Genomic DNA, 18030 nt, shown 5'->3' with positions numbered 1-18030 from the left:
CACAGCTGCCCAAATGCTATATTCTTAAAGTCGTTTTGCTCTAGGGACATAAGAGAGCTCAGGCAGACAGGAATGAAGTCCTCTGTGTTAGTAAGATGTGACCTACATGGCACCACTCCCCCTCCTCAAAGCAGGACTTTGTAGGGAATGGTGTCAGGCAGACAGAGGAGACCCAAGAGATTAGAAACAACCTCTGAAAGATAAGGTGGCTTCTGCCCACCAGGACCTGCGGATCATTGCAGTCTCCTTGGCTGCACTACTAAGGGCAGAGGGAACTGAGACTAGAGGAGGCACAAAGGATACAGAACATTGCTGAGTAGATATTTCCTGGATTTCTCATGCTTCAAGACTGCAATGGTGAGCCGGAGGTAGTGAATCTAGGGAAATGGGAGAAGCAAAAGTGACTCCCTCTACAGAACACAATGCAACTCTCCAAATAGGTACAGTGTTACAGAATTGCTATCTCTGGATCAAACAATAGCAAAATCCAAACCATCATGAACCTTTGGCCATGGGGACTAACAGAAGCTCGTTAATCACAGATTCCTGAGTATTCAGAAGTGTAACTCACTTGTAATCCCAGGTCTGGGATGATGGGGGAGAATCTGTAAGCCCGCAGCAGGGACATCAGAAGCTGCTTGAGGCACTCATGCACTTCATATTCCTGAGAAAGTAAGAAATACATTGAACAGCAACAGCTGAAGCTGGAAGCAGCTATAGTTCCAGGGGGGGGCTTCGGAAGGAAGCATTCACTTCTGAACTGAAAAAGCTGCTGCTTTGAACCTACAGTGTTTGTCCATCTGACTCCACAAGAGAGGGTCCAAGCAGAAGTTGGTGCCATTGCTTTGCCACAGGCAAACAAGCTTCTGCACTAGTCAAAACAAACCAAAAGTCATCTACAAAAAAACCAGTCCCAGGTCTTATTTACTGGGCTGAGTCACCCACCCCTCTGTATTCTGAACCTACTCAACACATAGTATTGTCAGAAGCAACCAGACAGGAAAGAAGTTACTCTTCTGTAAATGTAATGGTGGGAGAGCTGTATTTCTGAGTCCAACTCATAGCCAACCAGCAGGATGAGAGACAACTCTTCCACAAACACACCAGGCCTGCCAGAGTGTTCAGCTTCACTTCTAAGGGCCTGAGGAGGTCATGACATTTTTCAGCTTTTCATGACAGCTGGCTGGGCCAGGGCCCATTATCTGTTAAATGCTATCCTACAGGACAGACATGCTGTCCCCAATCAGATCTCTGGTGGGGATTGGCTCTCTGTAACCACTCCAGCACTCCTAGCTTCCCAGGGACTAACAAGTGCTGCCTCAAACAAAGGAGTGACCTCATCCAGCTTCAACAGGATGGGGCATGTGAAGTTGGAGGAGTTTTTTCCCCAAAAGTGTGAGGTGGTGACAGCAAAGTGCCCATTTGCCCCCCAGTCCTGCACACTCTGATCAGTCTCTTGGGGCACATGGCAGGCATCACTGTAGACCTCCACAGTCACATGACCATTAAGAACATCCAAGAGACCAACTAATTTCTCACTGATGACTTTAACATTCCCAGAAGCAGAAAGGTATTCAACATGTTCCTTCACCAGTTGAAGAAGCTTAGCAATGCCTTGCTAGCTCTTTGTCAGCGTCACCATTACCACTTACTCTGCATTCAACCCTCCTGGGTGTGAAGCAGCAACCAGATGAGCTAGGTGAAGGGTCGTCTAACACAAAAAAAAGGGATCTTGTCACCAGGAAGGGAAAGAAACTGATCACTACTAGCATTTTCTAGGGACAGTTCATGTCCTCAGCATGTCCCACGGTCACCCTGTGATCCCTGGGGTTGAACCAGCACTGTAATAACTCACCTCCATAAGAAGCCACATGAGATCCAGCAGCTGCTGAATAAGGGGATGGGCCTCCACTGCTCCTCCTTGCTCAAGGATGCTCAACAGGAAGGTCATGAGCACATCTTCTACCAGGTACACCTTGCACTACAGACAGACAGTCAGGTCAACAGTCTTCCAAGGCACAGTCACTTCCCAGCAAAAGCTCCCCTTGCAAGCACAGCAGGTGCAAGGCACCTACAGAAACTTTCAACGGGCAGGCAAAACTCACCATGAGAGGAGAGAAATAATTGAAGATGTGGGCCAGTGTAATCAATACTGTGGGTTCTCCCTGCAGCTGCCACATGGATGTGTCCTTCTCCACCAGCTTCCCCTCCTGCAATGACAACCCCAAAAAAACACAGGGCTTACATCCAGCCCAGTTCACCCATATGAATGAATTGGTGGGCTGGAGCAGCTGCTGTTTAGTGTCCTGTGTCTGACTGCACTGAAAACCTTGGATATGGGAATTCTGTCTGGCAAAGCCAGGCCCTTGCCTCTGGAGAACTGCAGTGCAGTCCAGGTGTCAGTACTATCAGCCACATGCAAGCACCTTGACAGTCTGCTTTTCCAAAAGAGTTCAAGTGCACGTGATCGTTTGTAAATGGGGATCCCAACAGAGGAGGCCAGCTAGTACAGCAGGCTGCCAGTCAAGCCAAGACCAGAGCAGATGGTGTTCCTTATGCTTTGGGCATAAACAGATCATCTCTCATCCTAGCACTAAAAAAACAGTTTCTAGAGAAAAGTGCCACAACCAAAACAGTTCTCAAGGCAGATCTGCCAAAATTTCACCACATCACTGCACCAGGACATCAGTAAAAAGTTTTGGGTATGGAAATTCTTCTTTAAAGGCTGCAAAATCAAATCCAGCAGTTCTGACCCCAAGTAACATCAGCCCTTGCATCCTAGGAATGAAACTTCATAGGGACTGAGAACAACAAGGCCCACTATGATTTAGCTTCAGTCCTGGAACTATCAGGAGTCTTGCAAGCCAAAGAGCTCCAGGGACACACATTCCCCAGGCAAAAGCACGCAAGCACTGAGACCCTCCTGAGTAAGAAAACATCCGAGCTGCCAGCATGTGCCGAGAAGCGCGGAACCGTATTTCCCAGCATGGTGCCCCACAGCCCTGCCCAGTGACATGAGCTTACTGCCACATCTATTCCAATATGGATCACATTCTTCAAGTAGCCCAACAGCTTTCGAGCCTTCACCAGGTCTGCCACGGGAGGATCTTGCAAGGGGCGGTAACCTTCCACTGGATAAGTAGGCAGGTGTTAAGGAAAGATGCAATCTGATCCTTTTGAGATTTCTTTTGTTAGGCTACACCTATTTCACTTTATACCAGCTCATGCCTCGGTCACAGTTCAAACCACAGTGCCTTCTAAAAGAATGATCAGCCACAAGCTCTTATCCCCTCTTCCTCACTACTGCAAGCAGTCAGGACTTCCCTACTGCTCCCACCAGAAAGGCCAAGAGGAGCCTCCACTACAGCCACAGACAGGCACAGCCCTGACAGGAGCTGCAGGTCTCGGTGCTTGCATAGGAAGGCAGCAGGCAGTGCACCTACCACATCAGAGGTCCTGTGTGGCTGGGAGGTAGAAGCAACCAGCAGGCAAGAGGCCCAGCAGCACCAGGGTTTCCAGCTAGAGTGAGATCTTTGCAGGCTGTGAGTGCCTGGAAAAAGGCAGCCCCAGCTACAGCAGTAGCTGCTGATTCAGAGATTAAAACAAATCTCATTTCAGAAACTGTTGGGGACCAGCACTGAGGTTTGTGTGCCCTGAAGTTCTGCTCCAGCTGAGGGGGGATCTGCTGCTTCTCTCCTCGACCTTGCTCTGTGCCCAAGTGCCCACAGAAGAAAGCGAACTGCGATCAGATATGTATATTCCATAGCCTACAAAGATGGCCTCAAGACAGGCTCTTCTCCCTTCAGACCTCCCCCCACACCTAAAGGATATCGGAGTGGGCGGCTGCCGAAGTTAAAAGCAACAGACTCTTTGAAGGAGAGGCTGATGGCAGGGAAGTAAGCCATTCCTGCACCCCTCGTGATGTTATCGAAAGCGGTTCCCAGGGATATGCCGTTCCTGAAAGAAGGAAAACCCACAATATTTTAGTCACAGTAGGAAGGTTCTGAGGTCAACTGGGCAATCCAGGTATTTGCCTTCCCCTCCAAACACATCAGTCAGTCACACCTCCTGTCACTCTTTACCTGGGACACGTGTTCACAGCTTTGCTGAGTACCAGCCATGGGAAGCACAGCAGCACTCCTGTTCTCATTCCATAGCACAGGATGGCAATGGAGACTGCACCACATGCACTCAGCTTCAAGGACAACCCAAATCCCTACAAAATGTCCCAACCAGCAGGACATTTTAAGGGCAGGAGACATTCTTGGCCTCACCCCTTTGGTGTTGGTGGAAATAGAAGGATAATGCTCTCAATCTACTATTCCCTTAAGGATGACATGGAGCATCTAAAAGTGTTTCAATATACCTGATTTATCGCCAGCTGCAGTTTAGGGCCAGGAAACAATTCTTATTCAGCCTGGCCTGAACTGTGCACTGGAGTTGGAGGATGAAGATTTATAAGCCTTTTCACAGGTCTTTGTGAATCTAGGACAAGCAAGGTCTACAGTGACCACAAAAGCCATTAGTGTGGCTCAGCCAGCTGTAGCATTAAGCATCACAAGAGATGCCCTCCCCTCCAAAATCCTAGCAAACTTTACAGACTTTGCAGCTGGAAAGTCTTTCTGTCAAATGCTCTCCCCTGAATTTAAGAGACTTAACAGCCCATTTATATGATTTCTGAACATAAAGCAGAAAAGCAAAGACTTGGAACTACCAAGGAACTTAGAGTGGAGAAATAGGACTCAGCAGCCTGCTGAGCAGTGAGAAAACCTTTATGTTACACACAGAAAATCAACAAAGCAGGGAACTGGGTAAAGATGCTTACAAGCAGAAAGCAATGGTGCCCTCATCGAGGTCTATCAGACAGCTGACGATGTCTCCTGCTGCCCAAGACTGCAGTAAAGGGAGAGAAAATGTTAAACATATATCCAGGGTGTTCCCACATCAGAAGAACGACTGCAACCCAAACAATCCCTTGTGGTTCAGTTGGAGAGGTACTTCTCACGGCAGCTCATGAAGCATTTTCAGACACTTCTGGAAGCTGCACATAAGCCACTTGGGCCTTTGCTTGGCATCTTTTTTCCCTGCAGAACTAGTAACATGCACAGGATCAAACGTGTATTTATCCCAACACTACATCATCCTCTGACATGCTAGAGAACCAGAGCCTTCCAGAGACCAACAGCAGCACTATGCTGGGAATCAGTCTGCTGAGGCTGCTAAACAAATCACCTACATAGCACGTTCAGCACCCCTGAAGTACAAACTATTGCTGGCACACAGCCTCCCCACAAGTAGACTGAAGCAGGGAGAACAGCTTGAGGGCATTTCACAAGGCCCAGCAGAGGCCAGGCAGGAGAAGGAGCCACCTGCTTTTTTCTCCTGACTCTACATCCTATACCTGGGAGGACAGCTACTCACTTTGCCATAGTTGGTCGTAGTCACATTCCACTTGCGCACCCTGTTCCCATCATACGCATACGAATCGGGTGTATCTCCAACTCCTTCCTGCACCAAAGCATGAAAGAGGAGACTCAGACCAGACCAAGCACAGAGGACCATTCTCATTCCAAGAGTGGTTTTAAGGGGAAGACCAGCAGAGAGGGAGAGCAGCTGAGAGTGTACATGTTCTGCCTGTGAAAAGTCCTCACTCCAGGAGTAAATCCAGTGATTTGTGATCTTCAGTTTGGATAAATACACCACTCCCTACTCATTTTTGGGTCAGAAGAATAATACTGGCATCCTACACTTCCAGCTTCTGTGGAAGCAGACACCAGGGTACCCATCATCTCCCCTTTCACATGTTGCAGTGGCAACTTAGTGAAACTGAAGCTGACATCCCTTCCCAGCATCAAACATCCCACCTGGGATGTCCCTCTGGATGCTGCCTCAGAAGAGCTGGCCTGAGCCTGCCTCTCCTGGGCAAAAAAGCCCCATAGCACCAGCTGCTGAGGGCATCCAGAGGGACAGGCTGGTAGCACCACAGACCCGCACATCCTCCAGAGAAGACACGAGCTGAAAGCCAATGTCCAGCAGTGGTTACATGCAGCAGGAGCACTGCTATGCACCCAGCATGCGAGGCCTTCACTCTGTGCACCAGTCTCTGAACTGACCAGAGAGTACAGTAAAGTTTTTTAAAAGAGCAGACCTGGTGCTGGGCACAGACTGCCAGCAGGAGCACAGTACCAATGACATGCTCCACACTGACCTAAAAAGCTATGGAGGAACAGAGAGCAGCCCTGTGCTACATGCAGCAGCTACACTACCTCCTGATTAAACCTGCAGTTGAGAGTACACCAGCCAATCTGCATGAGTCCCTGGGAGGAGATGAGCACCTCGTAAATCCATTTCCCTGAAAGAAAAAAAGATGCTACACAGTAAATCATTGCCACCTGGCTCACTTTTAGAGAAACAGAACCTGACACTGCTCCCACAGAAATAGCTGTGACACAAAAAGCAGCTTTGGGACATCCCCAGCATTCCCCTCCTATCTCTTCACTCTGACATCACAGAATTCTCCATCCTTCTCACTAACTGGAAAAGCTGGTGGATGAACTGGTGAAGAAAGGGCTCAAGATCTGGAACATATTCCAGATTTCCTGAGCTCTCTAGCTGTGGGACTCCCCATACACTCTTCCTAGAGTCTTTTCTCAAACCATCCCTGGTTTCTTTCCTTACCTTTATACACGCATGTCGTGGCCCTGATGGACCCAAAGTTACTGTGGCCAATCACCTAGAACAACAAAAAAATGATATTTTAGTCAGGCAAAAAGATAGTTTTGATCCTAAGGGAGGTGGAGAGCTAGTCATGAACACAGTGGAGGGGAAAGATGAGACATCTTCCCCATCCCAGCAGCTGTACTTTGAGCCAGCAGGCCCTGGGGAACCATCCAGGTCCTTCCCACAGCTCATCTGTAAACCCCAACACAGCAGCAGTACAAGGGCAATGTGGTGACATATCACCCCAGAGGTCTCAGTTCCAGTGAACTGAGACAGGGGTGCAAAAGTGATGGATACATAGGAAAGACATCTGAATCTGGGACAAGTCAGAACAAACTATAGATTTGGGGTGTCCAGGCACAAGCCCAGGACTGGCAGGTAACGTGCTGCCCAGAAGCTCCTGTTAACTCCTGACTGTCTCAGTTTCAGGACAGACCTGAAGAAGACAGACATGAAGAAGAGAGGAAGGCAGCAATAGGGAATTCACAGGCAAGCCAGCATGCTCTGAAGGGAGGTCAAGACTTAGGTATAGCCAAGGTAAGCTTGGGTGGGAAAGAGGAGACCAGGGCAGCCTCCTCTGCAAGAGGTAAAAACGGATGCATAGATTAAGAAAAGAATGAGCACAGGAGCACAGGATGTGTGTGCTCAGTGAAAGGGTGAAAAGAGTGCAGAAATTACTGAAGTAGGAGAGGATTAAATTCCAGTCCAGTCTTTCAGCTGAATTGCTGCATGAGGAACATCAGCTAAAGGGCAAGCAGGGAGCTAGTGGAAACAAAGAGAAAGGAAAGCCTCATCTTCAGCCTCCTGCCACCATTAGAGAAGCCAAGAAGGAAGGAAGAGGCAGTCTGCTGGAGGACGGGACAGGAAAGCTGGCTGCTGGCCTTTCCTCTGCTTAGCCAAGATCTTCAGTGAGCCCCTGGGCCAAGGTAATCCCTTCACTTCCTCACAGCTCTACTCAGTGCTTGCTGATACTTAGGGGTACTGCTATCTCTTTTCCCAGGAGACCTCATTTCTTCCAGGATCCCACAGCTTTCAGGGTAGACTCCATTTGCAACACACTACAAAGCCAGTGTAGGGATAACAGGGATCTGTTATGAGGAGCAAACCAAGAAGCCCAAAGTGTTTGTAGTCGCACAAAACCATTTTCTGCTGCGCTCAGCATCACACTCACCCCAAGTAAGTCATCATCAACAAGCAGGAGCCCCTCAAAACCGCTCGTGTGGTCCAACACCACAGCAGAGGGACCAAGCCGGCCCTCTGCTACCTGATCTGAAACAAGAGTTGCAGAAAACCTGTTAGGAAAATTTGTGCAGGATTTAGCTGTGAGCCTGATGAGTGCCTCCAGCTAGAACGCAACAGCTCGTGGATCCTGCTACAGCACAAGAAGAACACTGACTTCTTCAGGGACACAGATGCTAGCAAGAATACAGGCAACAGCCTGAGGCCCACAGTGGAGACCAGTATGTAAAAACTGCCAACAAGCCTCTGTATTCTCACTGAGCATAGCACTCCACACTGCTGCTGACAGCAATGGCTCTGCATATCATCATCAGTGAAATATCTTCAACATTTGCCCCAAAACTGCTTTTCCAGGCATTTTTTTCCTAGAAATATGCTTCCTCTATCTGCAAGCAGACCCACTCCAAGGATGACTGATAAGCCCCTCACAGGCAGGGTTTAAAGGTACATTAAAATAGAGCATAGGAGGGCTGAACAACACTCTCTCAGGGAACTGCCTTTCATGATACAACTTGTCCTCCCAATTAGGCACCACAAGCAGAAGCAAAAACTGGACAGACTCTCAGTGTCTCCTACCTCGACTGTCGTCAGAGCCATTCTCCTCTGCTAGCAAACGCTCAAGGTGCTCCTGCAGGTTCTGGAACGTCAGGTGCTTTCTAGGGAAGAAATATGCAAAGTTTTGAAGTTACAGCACAGACACACGTGTCTGCATAGTCCTGTGCTGTGAAACATGAACCAGAAAGTTCTGTCAATATGTGTTTTTTCTCATGAGTGAGAGGAATTTGCTGCTCAGCGTGGTGGGGCAGTGAATGCAGCAGGGACTGAATATAATGTGAACAAGCAAAGTAGGTAACAAAGGATCTTAAAGCCTTCAGTCTGCTTGGGGGTATTTTGTGGCAGTAAGAAACCAGCTTACTACCAATCACTGTGGCTTTGCTGCAGTCAGCATCACAAAAACATGGCATAAGTCAGGATTACTTTTTTTCCCCCAAGTATTTCAAACTACAAAGAAACAGAAAAGACAACAGCAGCACCAATAGGAGTTCAGACAAAGGTCAGGCTAGCCCAGCATCCTCTCTCTGACTACAGCCAAAAGCACTTTGTTTTCATACTGAGAAGTCTCTCATGCAGTCCCTCTGGGCCACAATTTTAGAGAACTTTCTCATACTGCTTTCCCCTAGTTCTCTCTTTCCAAGGCTGGTTTATTTGGTTATTTCTTGTGTAAGTGCCTTTCCAGACATCTAACTTACCCTTTCTCAAAACCTCTAAAGCTCTAAAATACCCTTTTGGAGTTGGCAAGACCACCTGTTACTCAAGATGAGATTAAGCCACTAATTTATTCAGAGGCACAATAGTTTTCCTTATCCAACATCCCCTTCCTATAAACTTCTAACTTCCTACTTTCTTCTTCTGACTTAATAAAGACAGTATTCCCACTCCCATCTCATTCCTTCCAGTAAAAAATCAGCTCAGGGCTCATCATTCTGTGCATGATGTTGAGGCTCTTCCCCTTTCAGTACAACACTTTGAATTTCCCTACACCGAGTTTCACAGAGTGTTTCATTATCCAGTCACTGCCTCACAGCCACCTTACCTTTACTTTGCTGTAACAGCAGCAAACTTTCCCACCTCATCCTCTCCCTTTCCAAGTCTCCCAGGGATACACAGAATAGCACAGGTCATGTTACAGCTCCTGAGGGACTCTCTCCTTTTACCATGGGAGTCACCAGTTGCTCCTATCCCTGCTTCCCACATCCAAAGTCACCTGTGGAACAATCTCCCACTTCTCCAGGACTAGGTGTTTCCATAAGACAGTGGTGAGAGACCTTTTTTAATCTAGATGATTTTTTTAATCTAGATGATTTTTTTAATCTAGATGATTCTTTAACCAAGAATCAGTTTTGGTTGGCATGAGAGAGGGTGGCTTCAGCACAGCAGCCTCATCAGCAGCCAGCATGGAGGAAGAGTTCTGGAAGGAGCTTAGGAGAGCATAAGACAGTCAGAGAGATGTCAGCAGTGACCTCATCTCTGAGGAATTAGGACTCTGAAGACAAAATGTCATACCATAAATGCTGCTCCCATATGGCAAATGTTATTTTCAAGACCTATTTGACTGCTACTGGGCTTTCTACCAAACAGCCTAGTCCAGGGAAAAGGGTGGAAGGGAGAAAAAAAACCAGAAAGGGACCAGTACAACAAAGTACCAATCTGTGCTTTCAAGTTAGTAATCACCAGGCAAATAAATTAGAACTACTGAAAAGCAAAATGCCTAGGCAGATGGAATATTGCAAGGCATGCTGGCAGGAGAGCTCATGGCAAAGAAACATGACCCACTTTGCCTCCCCGGCCATAACCCAAGCTCACCAAGAGCAGCAAGAGCCAAGAGCTATTTTTAGCAGCTCTGAGCTCACATATGAGCTGGCAGCACTAAGTATAGCCCATGGAATGTGACTCCAGCCACTCTGCTGCACTGTCAGCCAGAAGGAGCTACAAGCCTGCTTTGCTCTACCACTCTCTACCTGCCCTGAACCTGTCTGACTTGCCTCTGGCTAAAGAGCTAAACACAAGGGCAATTTTTTCTCATCCAAAGCTACAAGTTTCTGGACTGCAAGGTCAAGAAGAACTGAAAACAGGCAGAAGAAAACAGATGTTGAACAGGAATTTTGTATCCTTTTCCTTTGTTGACTACTACTAACAAAAGCACCAACAGTTCCACAGTCTGAGAAATGTATGGTATTCAGTAATAACCTAGCTTTTAGTTTACAGGGCACTGATGACCTATTTTCCATTCCTGTGCCTAAAACCTGTGCATTCTGTACTTTCTAAACCATGAAGAGGGAGCAGGAACCGTCAGATGAATGCCTACTTGTCTGTTTCAGAAATATCACCTAGTGATTTTCTATAAGGGGTTTTTCATGGGAAAAAAAAAATCTGAAGTATCCTTCCTAGCAAGCCCTGCAATTTTTAAAAGCCATTAAAGGACAAGACCTAACAGTCATTTCTCTAACACGGTGCTGCTCTGCTTTTAACAAAGATTACTGTGTGGCACTAAAAGATCTTTCCTTTCACCACAGTGTTGTATATCTGGGGACTGACACAGCACTGTCATCTAGTGAATGAGAAGTCTGATACCTGTAAGCAGCTGCAGGTTGGTTCCCGTCAGTGCTGGTGAAGACGCGATGCAGATAATCATTCAGCAGCCTGCTGTTCACAATCCCTTGTGAAAAACAGAAGGGAAGTAAGTTTAGGGATCCAGGAGGTGAATACAAACATTGATTTCATGCAAGAAATTGGTAACTAGGGGAAAATGATGCTCAAGTTTGCAGCTCAGCACAGTAGAACACACAGCTTCAAGAAGCAATTTGTCATGTTACTGTCTTCACTAGGAGCACTATAGAGTACCTCTCCACAACACGGGCTCCTTCCAGTTTGAGCTGCTCTACAATAGCAGGGGGGAGGCTATAAAGCAGTCCCCACAGGTGGAACTACATCCTCAGGAATCCTGCTGTACTGCTTCCAGATAAAGTAACTTCAAAGCTGGAGAATCCAATTTCATTTCCAAAAAAAATTAAAATAAAATTTTTTAGCAGTACTACAATTCCTGATGTCTTATTCAAACCTGGGACATTTTAAGTACCCACATCTCTTAACTGCACTACAAGATGCTGAGGCAGAGAGGCTTGCAGATGCAGTTCATTTTGTCTGACCCACAGCCCTCTTTACAAGGTATGACCTGAGCTTCCATTGTGCAGAACAATCCCCAGTGTCCCATTGATGCTGCACACTTTATTTCTGAGTCCAACAGTGCCCTCAAATGCCAAATTTGTTGACTCATAAGCACACTTCTGCTGGACTGGCAAGTCCAAAGAAAACAGACTGCCTCGCAGGTACCAAAATTTTCTAGGAAATAATTTATCTGAGGAACTGAGAAACCATCCACCCTGGAAAGGGAACTCCCTGAATCAGATGTGACAAAGGCAGACAACATGACATTCTCCAGCCTCACGGGGCAGGGCTGTGTGCTGAAAAAAGGGCACTGTAGCATGAGTTTCTGAAGTTCTTAGTACTACAGGAACATCCCTCCCAAAAACCTCATTTCAGTTCAGGGATTTACTCAGTTTCAGCCCTTCACCCCACATAACAGTGAGGTATCTGCAACTGGAAGGCAGTGGATCTCAAGTGAGGCAAGAGGCACTCACCAGATCCACAGTGGTGCTGCTTTTACATGGCACATACAGGCCCATACCTGTGACCTTGGATTTCTCTGGCTCGGTGCTCAGCCTGTAGTTCTTCCTCGAGAAAGCAGTCCCAGCACCTCTCGATGTCATTCTTCACAAGCACAACTTCCAGAGTAAACATAAGACAGATTCCTAAAACAAAACCTGCTGGGGAGGATGCTGCCTTCAGACTTCTCCCTTTCTCAGAGATCAATGTACCTGGATTGAACAACGGGGGTAAGTAAAAAAAAAAAAAAATAGCCAGTTCTTGCACTAACAACATCATTCAAGAGCCCAAAGCCACCTAACTCCAACCCTGCTCTCAGTCCCACCTGTTCAAAAGTTCAAATCCTCTCAAAGCAGACAAGGCATTAAGCCACACTCCAGACAGCCACAGACACTGAACTCCAGAGGCACAGGCAGAACAACACCAGGAAATCAGGCAACCTCTGCACGGAGTTTGAGCCAGAGGCACTCTGGGCATCAGCACCTCTGCCAAACCTCACTGGCACGAGCAACTTCATCACACTTCTACCCATCTCCTGATAAGATACTTTGGCCTTTCTCTCCCTCACTGTATTCTCGGAGAAATATGCAGCTGGTTAATCTTCTACATAAAAGGTTATTACATTGCTCTGCTATCCAAAGTAGAAAGAAAAAACACAGATAAAGTGGACTACAAGGGAATACCAAGCAAAAGACCCAGAGACCAGCTGTCAGTTTGCAGGCACAAAAGCAAATGCAGGTAGGAGTATCTACAGGTGAAAACCTACCACGAGACTAAAGATTCATGACCCTTCCTGATGTCCCTAGAATGCAAAGGTGTCACATCATAGCTGATGTGACAGCTGCCAGGAGAAAAAGAATAAATTCAGCTGCTAGTGCCACCCAGCTTCAAAATGTCAATTGCACTCCTCTCCTGTTTCTGATTGCCCTGATAGCCAAACATCACAGGAAGTCTCCTCATTCACTAGACAAACAGCTTTGATGTGCAGAGCAGCAGGAAGACACAACAGGAACAAAGGCTGTGAGAATTAAACACTTGCCAGCAGTCTCATTCAGAGCAGAAATTAAGGTGAACCAGGAAAAGTTGGTGAGCTTGCCAAGTAACACAAGAACGACAACAGCTCCACTGGCAGATCACCTGAGCTTCAGCTAAACCCAGGACAGGATTTGCTACAGACCCTTTCCTCAGGGCCTCCCCAGCATCCAGCAGTGAGCAGCAGTGCCCAGCATCTCTCTGCCCAGCAAAACTGCAGGAAAAAGGCAAAAGCCATCCTAGATCAACAGCCCTGAGAGATCTGCATCAGAGATGCAAAACAAGGAATAAAACAATTAAATTATAAACAGAATCACACCATTTGCTACCAAACCAGCAGACAGCCCAGTGTGTGCTACACTGAAAGTACTCTAGACATGAGAGACATAATTTCACCTCTGTCTGGACAAATTAAAAACACCCGAGGGTGGCAGAGTGCCCCCAGTCCCCCCGTTCTGCCCAGGGTGGCTGGCTCAGCTCCTGGCTTGCTGGAGCAGCCTGAACACCCGGGCAGAATGCAGCATGGGCACACTGCACCATACCAGATGCCCTGCTGCCGTGCAAGGCTTGGTTTCGTTGGTTTGTTTTTTTGTTTGTTTGTTTCTGGGGTTTTTTTCCTTAGCAAATGATGCTTTCAACAGGTCACAGAAAGGGCAGAGCAGAGGGACACACATCTGCCCCTTCGCTGGTCCCATGTGCCATGCAGAAGCTTGGCTACGGGTTAACCTCCCCTCTTCGCTCAGCAGAAGGGCAGAAGGAACAAGCCGGGGGAAAGCCAGGTCTTCAACGGAGCCCGCTGGAGGCAGGCGAGGAGGCCGAGAAGCCGGACCAGCAAACACAGCTTTAGCGAGCCGAACTCCCCCCGGGCAGCGACAGGGAGAGCCCAGGGACCCCCGTGCCTCGGGAAACGGCTCCGCCTTCCGCGCGGGGCTCTGTGGCACCCCCAACTCAGGAGCACCCCCAAACTGAATCACCGGGCACCACTGAACAATGCACGAATGGATCACAACACCGGGCACGTCCCGCAGCCGGCAGCACCCCAAACCTACAGACACCCACCAACCGGGCAGCGCTGCTGCAACCGCAGACACCCGCAAAATTGGGCGCAGCCCTGCACCTTTTCACTGCCTCCAAGCCCCAGACACTCCCCAACCAGGTGCCTAACCCCCGAAAGCGGACGACGCTTCCTAAGCCCGGCCGCACCCCCGAGATCCCCCAGTCCCAGCGCCCAGCTCTCAGCGGCAGATGAAGCCCCCGGGCTGGGCTCAGCAGGGGCCCCGCACTGCTGGGGAGGGCATGGGAGAGCCCGGGGGTTGGGGGGGAACCAGGCCTGGCGGCCGCCGCACTCACCCCTGCCCGGCCGCGCCACCACCACCGCGCTACGGCGAGCCGCGAGGGCCATGGCGGGCGGGCCGCGTTGCTGGGAGACGGGCAGTGGAGGCGGGCGGACCGGGTCGGGCCACCCCCTCAGGGGCAGGGGTAGATACTCCCGGCCCCGAGGAAAGTGAGCACAGTCCGGGGCCAGAGGCGCCCGAAGCACATGAGCAGAGCGCTGGGCAGGCGGTCAAGGCCAGCCTGCAAGACGGGAAGTCCGGGGAAGGGGCAGCCAAGCCCCGGGGAGAAGCCATGCTCTGGACAGAGGCCCTTAATGCTGCCCCTGGACAAAGGGAGTGGCGGAGGGGGAAGCAAAGACATGACCGTGGAACCTGCCAGTGCAGAGGTTAACAGCTATAACAACAGCTTTAATAATAGATATAATAACAGATACAAGAGCTTAAATAACTGGTTGAAGGGGATCAGGAGCAGAAGCTGGAGATGGCACATGTCATGTCTTTGCCCTGGCCGCTGTACAGATTTGTGGGATGTCCCCGTTGGTGCCGTGTTGGGGTTGCTGCTCCCAGCCCTCTGTGCTACTTTGCAGCTCCTGCCAAGGTGTCATCTGTGCCTGCTGTATGGTCTTTGGGCTCGACGTTGCAAACGTGAGCGATCTCGCACCCGCACGGGCCCAGTCCTGGAGCGGTGGCCGCTGTTGCCCGCTGTGGAGCTGCGGGAGGCCCCTGCTGCCGTCTGGCTTGGGGAGCTGCTCTCGGCCCTTGGTGCTGCTCTGTGGCTCCTGCCACGGCTTTGTCTGGGCTGGCTGTCAGGAGTTTGAGCCCGACGTCCCGATCGGGAGCGATCTTGCAGCCGTAGAGACCCAGAACGCGTGGAGCGGCGGCCGCTCTGGAGCACTCGAGATGGGCTGGAGGCCTCTGATGCTACCTGGCTGGGGGAGCTGCTCTCGCTGCTGTCAGCCTGCGGTGCTGCTGAGTGCCTCCTGTCACGGCGTTGTCTGGGCCGGGTGTAGGGATTTTGGGCGCGACGTCGCGAACGAGAGCGATCTCGCACCCGCATGGGCCCTGTAGGAGTGGAGCGGCGGCCGCTCTCGAGCACTGGGGAGCTGCGGGAGGCCTCTGATGGCAGCTGCCTGGTGGAGCCCTCGCCCCTGGTCTCAGGAGCAGGAAGGCTGTGGGTTGGCCCCATTGCTGTTTGGCTGGGGGAGATGCTCTCAGCTCTCGGTGCTGCTGTGTCACTGCTCTCGAGCGCTGGGGAGATGCGGGAGGCCCCTGCTGCCTCCTGGCTTGGGGAGCTGGAGCCACCAAGCACCGCAGTGACGCTGGATGCTGTAAGGGGAAGCAGGAAAGTCAAGGGAATGGTCCCTCAAGCCTGAGTCAGGGCAGCCCAGAGTGGGGCCCCCAGCCCTCCCGAAGCACAAAGGCTCTGCCAAGCCCAGCCTGGGCCCTGCCTTTGCCCAGGGGGGCACCCGGCTGCTTTGCCACTTACCAATGCTGGGGCCAGCACAGCCGGCGCACTGCCAGCTGGTTGTGCTGTCCCCCAAACTGGAGCAGGCTCTGTGGGTGCCCTCGGCAGCACAGGAGCAGCACAGGAGCAGTTGCCAGGGCCTGGGGAAGCAAATGGATTGATGACTGTGAGGACAAAGTGGCTGTAGCACAGGAATTGTCCAGCATCGCTCTTGTTCTTTGTCCTTCTGCTTCCTGTCCTTGGTGAGACAGATCCCGTGCAGAGCCCCAGGGTGCAGCTTGGGCAACTTACCCCTCTTCCTCCACCTGCTCCCTGCCTCCTGGGCAAAGGCACTCCCTGGCATCACAGTGGCTGTGCCTCTCCTCCGATGCTGGAGAAGGATCTGTGATCCACGATGGCAGACTAATGGAGAAAGCAAAATTGATGAGTCCCTGCTGCCCCAGCATAGACCAGATTCAGGGCATCCCTTCTCTTCCCTGCTGCCCTCTTTCCCAGTCCTCCAGGAAGCTGAAGCCCAGACTCAGGGGACAGTGGATGGCCAGGACTGCTGGGACAGCAGTGAGACCACAGTCTCACCACAGTGAGACTTTTGAGTTGTAAAAAAAACTCCAAGACACCAACCTTGATGGGATCAGGATTCCCATAGTCATCATTTCCACAACGAAGACATCCCTTTCTCTGCAGGCCGGGCACATAAAACACATAATACCAGCATGTTTAGCGTTCTCCTGTAGGAGAAGCAGAAGGAGACTGAGTGAGGCCCTGGAGCTGCAGAGAGACTGCTGTGCTGCCCAGGTGAGAGAATGGCTCCTACTTGGATGCAGCTCCTGTGGAACCAGGCAGTTCTGCATGCTGAGCACGCCATGGTGCTGTAGGAGAGTCTGTCTCCCACAGGCTCCATGCAGATGACACAGCTCATGTTGTCCCGGGGGGCCACATCCAGTGCCACCTGTGGGCGGTGGTCCCAGCAGAAGGACCTGGGGAAAAGAGGAAAGGGATGGGAGGTGAGCAGTGCTGTGTTCTTCTTCCTGGGAGGAAGGGAACAAGGGAGCAGAGATACCTGTATGGAGGAAAGAACTGGGTGATGCATTCACCCTCCATGGCACAGGGGAGATGGAAGCTGCGGTCGCACCCACTCTCACGGCAGGTGATGCTGGCCCCGCTCTCACTGCAGACAAAGCAGCGCTGGAAAGAGCACAGCAGCCCCCATCAGCGGCAGCCTCAGGCCTGGGATTTCTTTCCTGGGGTTTGCGCTAAGCTTTTCTAAGCATTTCCTGGCACAAATCTCCCTGGTTTTTGTTAGGTTCTCACCTTCTGTGCTGCTTCCTCAATTACACTTCGAATATTTTTAATGGGAAAATCCCATCGTCCATGTCCTCTCTCAGTGCCGTGCTCAAAGAGGCCGTCGGCAAACAGCTGCAGAAGGGAGAAGACAAGGAGCTGTTGAGGGGAGCGAGGCAGGGACTGCCTGTTGGAACGCCAGAGGGAGCCCCAGGGTAACTCACCAGGCAATAGGTATGGCCACAGATCCCGTGTGCCTCCAGCATGGGACCACAGATGTAGGGGCTGCTGCTCTCTGCCCGGCCACACAGCACGCACACTGGAGGGGAGAGAGCAAATGTCACCGGGAATGAGCAGCTCTGAGCGGCCAGGGGAAGCGTCTCTGAGTGATTGTCCCCGGGACCTGCTCTGTCCCTGCCCAGCTGAGGGGCAGGGCTCTCAAAGTCTTGGAGAAGAGGGGACACTGCAGGCAGGGGGGTCCCAGTAGCTGCCCCCTGCCCAGCCTGGCTCCCGCTTGCCGAGGGAAGGAGGATCCCTGCCCCGGGGTGGTTGGGGAGCTCCGGCTTCCCCCTCTGCCGCTCTCGGCCCCACGCTGAGTGTCCCCACAGCCCCTCTGCCGGGCTGCGGGAGGGACACTTTGCTCTCACCTCGCTCTGTGCTCGCAGACATGGTGCACGTCAGCGTTGAGCGTCGGGAGAATAACTCTTCTAGAAGCGCTGAGCTATCTCCAAGAAG

At 50.7% G+C, this 18030-nt stretch overlaps 2 protein-coding genes across 2 annotated transcripts in view; both read right to left on the bottom strand.

The window, feature by feature from the left end:
- The window catches only part of RNF123 (ring finger protein 123), a 47708-nt gene extending 33004 nt beyond the window's left edge, over nt 1–14704 (bottom strand). The window contains exons 1-15 of the mRNA XM_071755521.1: nt 14566–14704; nt 12206–12395; nt 11092–11176; nt 8536–8615; nt 7892–7989; nt 6679–6733; nt 6267–6352; nt 5422–5508; nt 4826–4893; nt 3832–3957; nt 3025–3139; nt 2106–2210; nt 1856–1981; nt 572–664; nt 304–377 (exon numbers count right to left, since the gene is read on the bottom strand). Of these exons, the coding sequence (XP_071611622.1) occupies nt 304–377; nt 572–664; nt 1856–1981; nt 2106–2210; nt 3025–3139; nt 3832–3957; nt 4826–4893; nt 5422–5508; nt 6267–6352; nt 6679–6733; nt 7892–7989; nt 8536–8615; nt 11092–11176; nt 12206–12287 (1280 nt within the window). The 5' untranslated portion in view covers nt 12288–12395; nt 14566–14704. The remainder of the gene's footprint in view (nt 1–303; nt 378–571; nt 665–1855; nt 1982–2105; nt 2211–3024; nt 3140–3831; nt 3958–4825; nt 4894–5421; nt 5509–6266; nt 6353–6678; nt 6734–7891; nt 7990–8535; nt 8616–11091; nt 11177–12205; nt 12396–14565) is intronic.
- Nucleotides 14705–15056: 352 nt separating this feature from the next.
- Nucleotides 15057–17214, bottom strand: LOC139801402 (serine/arginine repetitive matrix protein 4-like). The gene is made up of 5 exons (XM_071755523.1): nt 16829–17214; nt 16636–16742; nt 16306–16416; nt 16036–16154; nt 15057–15875 (listed from the first exon to the last, which is right to left on the bottom strand). Exons 1-5 carry the CDS (start codon nt 17102–17104, stop codon nt 15151–15153), a joined length of 1338 nt encoding a protein of 445 aa, XP_071611624.1. The 5' UTR covers nt 17105–17214; the 3' UTR covers nt 15057–15150.
- Nucleotides 17215–18030: the final 816 nt, after the last annotated feature.

This window comes from Heliangelus exortis, chromosome 12, assembly GCF_036169615.1.
Source record: "Heliangelus exortis chromosome 12, bHelExo1.hap1, whole genome shotgun sequence".
Taxonomy (NCBI): domain Eukaryota; kingdom Metazoa; phylum Chordata; class Aves; order Apodiformes; family Trochilidae; genus Heliangelus; species Heliangelus exortis.
The sequence above is the reverse complement of the archived record's forward strand: the minus strand, read 5'-3'. Positions and strand labels throughout refer to the sequence as shown.

Bases quoted from the DNA above. Each gene is read 5' to 3' on its own strand.
- LOC139801402 (XM_071755523.1), bottom strand. From the start codon at position 17,104: ATGCATCACCCAGTTCTTTCCTCCATACAGGTATCTCTGCTCCCTTGT. The intron at 16,417-16,635 runs GTTGGTGTCTTG...TTTCTCCATTAG, and splicing joins GGAATCCTGATCCCATCAAG to TCTGCCATCGTGGATCACAG. The intron at 16,155-16,305 runs GTAAGTTGCCCA...TTGCTTCCCCAG, and splicing joins GAGCAGGTGGAGGAAGAGGG to GCCCTGGCAACTGCTCCTGT.